At 39.9% G+C, this 7,702-nt stretch overlaps 1 protein-coding gene across 1 annotated transcript; it reads left to right on the top strand.

Annotated features, from left to right (window-relative positions):
• Positions 1–6,324: 6,324 nt before the first annotated feature.
• Positions 6,325–7,065, top strand: LOC126071007 (olfactory receptor 7G3-like; the record flags this gene model as incomplete). The annotated part of the gene is made up of 1 exon (XM_049875318.1): positions 6,325–7,065. A coding segment is annotated over one exon (741 nt), but the record flags the coding sequence as incomplete, so codon positions are not given.
• Between the last annotated feature and the right edge of the window lie 637 nt (positions 7,066–7,702).

Genomic DNA, 7,702 nt, shown 5'->3' with positions numbered 1-7,702 from the left:
CAGCATGGTACTGGTACAACAACAGATATATAGGTCAATGGAACAGAATTGGGAGTCCAGACGTAAATTCACCCACTTATGAGCAGCTGGTATTTGACAAAGGCCCAAAGTCCATTAAGTGGGAAAAAGAGAGTCTCTTTTTAACAAATGGTGCTGGCATAACTGGATATCCATCTGCAAAAAAAAAAAAAAAAAAAATGAAACAAGACCCATACCTCAAACCAAGCACAAAAACTAATTCAAAGTGGAGCAAAGACCTAAATATAAACTCTAAAATGAAAAGGATCATGGAAAAAAAACAGGGACAATGCTAGGAACCCTAATACATGGCATAGAGAATATAAACATTTCTAACAATGCACAAACACCAGAAGAGAAACTAGTTTGCTGGGAGCTCTTAAAAATCAAACACTTATGCTCATCCAAAAAAGTCACCCAAAGAGTAAAAAGACAACCTATGCACTGGGAAAAGATTTTTGGCAATCCAATCAGAGTCTAGTCTCTAAAATTTACAAGATACTGCAAAACCTCAGCAACAAAAAGACAACCCAATTAAAAAATGGGCAAAGGATATGAACAGCACTTCACCAAGGAAGACATCCAGGTGGCTAACAGGTACAAGAGGAAATGCTCAGGATCATTAGCCATTAGAGAAATGCAAATCAAGACTACAATGATATACCATCTCACTCCAGCAAGGCTAGCATTAATCCAAAAAACACAAAATAATGAATGTTGGAGAGGTCGTGGAGAGACTGGAACACTTATACACTGCTGGTGGGAACGTCAAATGGTACAACTACTTTGGAAATCGTTTTGGCGCTTCCTTAAAAAGCTACGAATAGAAGTACCATACAATCCAGCAATCCCACTCCTTGGAATGTATCCTAGAGAAATAAGAGCCCGCACACAAATGGATATATGGACACCCATGTTCATTGCAGCACTGTTTACAATAGCAAAAAGATGGCAACAACCAAGGTGCCCATCAACAGATGAATGGATAAACAAATTATGCTATATTCACACAAAGGAATAGATAAAGAACAAGGATAAATCTGTGAAACATCTCATAACATGGATGAAGCTGGAAGAATTATGCTAAGTGAAATTAGTCAGTCACAAAAGGACAAATATTATAGGAGACCACTATTATAAGAACTCAAGAAAATGTTTAAACACAGGAGAAAACATTCTTTGATGGTTATGAGGGTGAGAGGGAAGGAGAGGGGTATTCACTAACTAGGTAGTAGACGAGAATTCTTTTTGGTGAAGGGAAGGACGACACACAATACAAGGGAAGTCAGCACAACTGGACTGCATCCAAAGCTAAGAAGTTTCCTGAATACAACCAAACACTTCGAGGGTCAGAGTAGCAGGGTCTGGGGACTATGGTTTCAGGGGACATCTAGGTCAATTGGCATAACAAAGTGTATTAAGAAAATGTTCTTCATCCCACTGCGGCGAGTGGTGTCTAGGGTTTAAATTCTAGCAAGCAGGCATCTAAGATTCATTAATTGGTCTCAAACCACCTGGAGCAAAGGATAATGAAGACCACCAAAGACAACAGGAAAATATGACCCCAAGAGACAGGAAGGGCCACAAAAACCAGAGACTCCATCAGCCTGAGACTGGAAGAACTAGATGGTATCCAGCTACCACCAGGAAGGGCCCTGACAGGGAACACAACAGAGAATCCCTGATGGAGCAGGAGAAAAGTGTGATTGGAGGTCTCAAATTCTAGTATGAAGACCAGAATTAATGGTCTCACTGAGACTGGAGGGACCCCAGAGGACATGGCCCCCAGACTCTTTGTTAGCCCAAAACTAAAACCATTCCTGAAGCCAACTCTTCAGACAAAGATTACACTGGACTATAAGCCATAAAATGATACTGGTGAGTAGTGTGCTTCTTAGCTCAAGTAGACACATGAGACTATGTGGGCAGCTTCTGTCAGGAGGCAAGATGAAAAGGCAGAGGGGGACAGGAGCTGGTTGAATGGGCATGGGAAATACAGGGTGGAGAGGAGGAGTGTGCTGTCACATTATAGGGAGAGAAATTAGGGTCACATAACAATATGTACATTCGTTTTTGTATGAGAAAATGAGTTGAATTGTAAATGTCCTCTTAAAACACAATTAAAAAAAAAGAGAAGTACTATACAATCCAGCAACCCTACTCCTTGGATTATATCGTAGAGAAAGAAGAGCTGTCACATGAATAGATACATGCACACCTATGTTCATTGCAGCACTGTTCACAATAGCAAAAAATTAAAAAAATGTAGGTACCATGAACAGACAAATGGACGAACAAATTATGGTATATTCTCACAATGGAATACTATGCAATGATAAAGAACAATGATGAATCTGCGAGACATCTCATAACATGGATGAATCTGGAAGGCATTATGCTGAGTGAAATTAGTCAGTCGCAAAAGGACAAATATTGTAGGAGACCACTATTATAAGAACTGAAGAAAATGTTTAAACATTAACTAGACAGTAGACAAGAATTATTTTAGGTGAAGGGAAAAACAACATACAATACCAGGGAAAGTCAGCACAACTGGACTAAACCAAAAGGTAAGAAGTTTCCTGAATACAACCAAACACTTCAAAGGACAGAGTAGCAGAGACGGGGGTCTAGGGACCATGGTTTAAGGGGACATCTAGGTCAATTGGCATAACAACATTTATTGAGAAAATGTTCTGCATCCCAATTTGATGAGTCATGTCTAGGGTTTTAAAAGCTAGCAAGCAGCCATCTACAATGCATCAATTGTTCCCAACCCACCTGGAGCAAAGGAGAATGAAGAACACCAAAGACACAAGGGAAATATGAGCCCAAGAGACAGAAAGGGCCACAGAAACCAGAGACTCCATCAGCCTAAGACCAGAAGAACTAGTTAGTGTCCAGCTACCACCAATGACTGCCCTGACCCCTAGGGAACTAAACAGACAGTCCCTGATGAAGCAGGAGAAAAATGGGATGCAGAACTCAAATTCTAGTAAAAAGGCCAGACTTAATGGTCTGATTGAGACTGGAGGGACCCCAGAAGACATGGCCCCCCAACTCTCTGTTAACCAGAACTGAAACCATTCTCGAAACCAACTGTGTAGACAAAGATGAGACTTGACTATAAGACATAAAATAATACTCATGAAGACAGTGCTTCTTAGCTCAAGTAGGTAATAATAACAAGTAGGTACGTGATACTAAATGGGCAGCTCTTGTCCAGAGGAAGAGATGAGAAGGCAAAAAGGGACAAGAGCTGGTTGAATGGACACAGGAAATCCAGGGTGGAAAGGAGGAGTGTGCTGTCACATTACAGGGAGAACAGTAGCATCACATGACAATGTGTATAAATATTTGTATGAGAAACTAACTTGAACTGTAAAATTTCACTTAAAGCAGAAGAAAAAAAAACAGTGGAAAAAAACTATGATGGGCAGATTCTATTTGAATGGAAGAGTTCAGTAGTTTACATTCTTCTTTTTGAAGCCACTATGCCTTCTTATTTTTTATTATGTCATATGTTTGAAGTGAATGAGGTTAAGATGATGAAGAGAGACATAAAGCCATCTTATCTCAAATTGTTTTTCAAATAATATACCAAGAATACTACAGATTAGAAAGCAAAATTCATACAGAAACAGTTAACATGTAGTAAAATAAATTGATAAACACATGAAAATATTGAATTCATTAAAGATGAAGATTTTTAAGTGAATATTCACATGGAACACCATCTTCGTATATTAAATACTTTTTGTCATCAAACTAAATCCACTGAGAGTAAGGATAAACCTCCATACCAGTGCCTAGCCAGTGATATTGTGATTTCTCATAAAAAAAAATAAATAACACCATTAAAAATCAAGAGCCAAAATATCAAACCACATTCCACTAATGTGAAGAAAAATGTGTATCAAAATTATTGGGACACAGCAAAAAAAAGCTGATTATGAAACCCTAAAAAGGGAGTAACAGGTCTACGTGTAGTGATCACAGTCAGAAGTGATCACAGAGAATGGCTTGAAATATGCTCTACGCAAATGTATAAAGATTAAGGATCAGGGATATTCAATGACACTTAGAAAGAAACAATCCTCCATATTTGCATTTTACTACAACTTAGCTATATTTCTAAATATAATATTTGTACCCTCATACATACATTAAACCTCACAGCTAAAATTGCAATCAGGCTTTCTAACATCATTGGTAAGATAGAGATGCTTTCAGTTGTACTCAAAAACGACTGCAATCCAATTAGAGAAGTATGGTATATCCACCCGTACAAGGTATGTGACTTGGAGGTGAGAAAAACAGGTAGAGAGACGTAAATGGCTTGGAGCTGGTCTCCTAGGGGCTGGGAATCAGCCATCCTGAACTCTACCTTCTATTGTTTTGGTCTTTTAAGATTTGCAGTGGGATCAGAATGTCAGTAAAAGTGTTTGGTTAATGAGGAGCTTTGGATATTGAGCCCCCAGAGACACAGAGACTGCAAATAATCTACGTGTAACCACCTCACTCACTCACTTTAACACCCGAAGATGCATGCAGACGGTACCACTTTCGTATTCCTCTCCCATCAAGAAGCAGCACACCTAATACCCCACCCACAGATGACCCTCTTGCCGGGGAGCCTGGTGCCTCAACTTGGTCCCTCTGCCTTTCCTAAGGAAAGCTCTTCCATCTACACCATCCAACATCCAGGGCAGATGCCAAGCGTTATTCCTCACTGATGCCAGTCAGGTAACCTGAATCCCATAGTTAATGTTTGGAAAATGAGGACAGGTGTTTCAATACAGGTTCATCCAGCAGAATGATGCATGTGAAGGTAGTATGAGCATGAAATGATGGGAATCAAGTCACCCCTAACCTCCTGCCTGTCTCCCAACTTCCTGACATGTTTCCTTGAATCTTTGCACTGATGGCAAGGAGTTGTGATTCTGCTAGTGTCCTCCTCTCTCTCCACAACGGCAAGGACCGTTTTCCTCCTGACCAGAAGCCTGCCCCATCTCAAACCGGATGACTGTTTTAAGATTCTGACATTTACTAACACTCTTGTAGTGGTGAAGAGGGTTTATCAACATCACCGTATCTTCCCTTTCCTGGTTTTTAACACACATTTGTATTACAGGTTTCCCTCGCTATCTGAAAGTAGAGTATTCCTATGAATCCTTTCATAAGCCGAAATGGCGTAAAATGAAGAAGCAATTACCATAAATTTATTTGAAAAAAATTTTTGAGTTGCCAGACTCAAAACATAACCCATTATTTCATACCAAATAACATATATAACCTAAAATAATGCTAACATATAGTGTTGATACACACATTTCAAAGCTATGGCAGTTTAATGCTGAGCGTAGTTTTAAGAGAAGGAGCTCTGGGAGAGTCTCTTATCACTAGGAGGGGTTCAATGCCTATTTAAAGGCCCACCGCAAAACACTGAATGCTGGTTTCGAGTTTCTCCTTTTTTTGTAAAAGTGAAAATCCAACTCAAATTTCTTTTAGTTAGCAAAGCAAACAAGCACTGATGTGGGTCTTTTGAAAAAGCAAAGTGGCATAAAGTGAACTTTCAAAAACAGGGGTTACCTGTATTTCTGTTGCCCAATTCTGATTTCTGAGGAAAGCAGTGGAATCTGACACAGACTCATCAGGCTGCCTCCAGAGTGTGTCTAATTTTCTCTGTAAAATTACCGAATATTTTAAATGATAATAGCACAGAGTAATAAAAAAAGACCACCCTCTCACCCTTTCCAAAATAAATAAATGTTCACACTCTGCTATATCAGCTTCTGCATCTTTTTTAAATAACCAAATAATATGCATGCAGATGGTAGCGCTTCTGTATTCACCTCCACTCCTCTTGTTCCCATAAAAAAAAAAAATGACTACCCTTTCACCCCTTTCCAAACTCAATAAATATTGACACTCTGCTATATCAACTTCCGGTCTTTTTTGGTTTTTGTTTTGCCAAATAATGTGCACACTGACAGTATCACCATTGTATTCCTGTATTCCCCTCCATTCCTCCCATTCCCATCCCAAGATGGTGTTTGCTGACATTTGATTGTAAGTCACCTCATCATCTCTATCAGATCCATCAACAATATGGAACCTAGAAACCAAACAGAAGTTTCAGAATTCCTTCTCCTGGCACTGACAGAGGATCCCAAAGTGCAGCCTCTCCTTTTTAGCCTGTTTTTGTCCATGTATCTGGTCACTGTCCTGGGAAACCTGCTCATCATCCTGGCCGTCAGCTCTGACCCCCACCTTCACACCCCCATGTACTTCTTTCTTTCCAATCTCTCATTTACTGACATCTGTTTCAGCACCACGATTCCAAAGATGCTGGTGAACCTCCAAGCACAGAATCAGAGCATCACTTATGCAGGATGCCTCACCCAGACCTGCTTTGTCCTGAGTTTTGGTAGTTTGGAAAGTTTTCTCCTTTCAGTAATGGCCTATGACCACTATGTGGCCATTTGTCACCCACTGAGATACACAGCTATCACAAATCCCCGCCTCTGTGGCCTGCTGATTCTAGTCTCCTTGCTCTTTAGCATTTTGGATGCTCTGCTCCACAGTCTGATGTTGTTGCAACTGTCCTTCTGCACAGACCTGGAAATTCCTTACTTCTTCTGTGAAGTTGTTCAGGTGATCAGAGTTGCCTGTTCTGAAACCCTCATCAATAACATCATCTTATGTTTTACGGCTAGCATACTGGGTGCTCTTCCTTTCTCTGGAATCATTTTCTCTTATACTCAAATTGTCTCTTCCATTTTGAGAATACCTTCAGCAGGTGGAAAGTATAAAGCTTTTTCTGCCTGTGGTTCTCACCTTTCAGTTGTTTCCTTATTCTATGGGACAACTTTAGGTGCGTATATGAGTACAACATTTACACACTCTTCCAGGAAGACTGCAGTAGCTTCAATGCTGTACGCTGTAGTTACTCCCATGATGAATCCCTTCATCTACAGTCTGAGAAACAGGGACATGAAGGGAGCCTTTAGGAGCATTATCAGGTGCACACCTGCTTTTCAGTGATTATATTATCTCCTTTGGGTTTGGATTTCTAGATTGCATCAAAGTGACAGAGTCACAGATGGCTGCAACAGACTCAGCTGTCATAACCAGACATCAAGCTCAGAGACACAAAATAGACTGTCCTTGGACCCATTGTTAATAGAGGACTTAGTATTAATAGACCTTTCCATAGAATCATACAGAGGATATCTCCTCCCATATGATCACTGAGAATAGCATCATATATCCCTTTCTAATCAAAGTTCTGTCTGGGAGAAAATAATTGCTATGAGAGCTTTATACTGACAATGTAGAGTATGTCTTCTCTTGAGAAGTTAATTCGTATAACCACCACAAGCACTTAATACAATGCCTGGCACCTAATACTCAATAAAATTTAACTAGGACCACTGTGTTCTATATGTTGCCATAATATATAAGGCTTATTATTTCTTGTTCTCACATATTTTCCACTTTCCTCAGGATTTTTATTGGTTTACCATTATTGTACATTTTAAGGTCATCTCTACTTTGAGGAGATAGCTCTTCCCCAGTAATCTTTTGAGTGCCTTCCAACCTGGGGGGCTCATCCTCCAGCACTATATCAGACAATGTTCAGCTGCTATTCATAAGGTTTTCACTGGCTAACGATTTTCAG

This window comes from Elephas maximus, chromosome 3 (genome assembly GCF_024166365.1).
Source record: "Elephas maximus indicus isolate mEleMax1 chromosome 3, mEleMax1 primary haplotype, whole genome shotgun sequence".
In the NCBI taxonomy this organism is placed as follows: domain Eukaryota; kingdom Metazoa; phylum Chordata; class Mammalia; order Proboscidea; family Elephantidae; genus Elephas; species Elephas maximus.
This window is presented reverse-complemented; position numbering and strand designations above follow the sequence as displayed.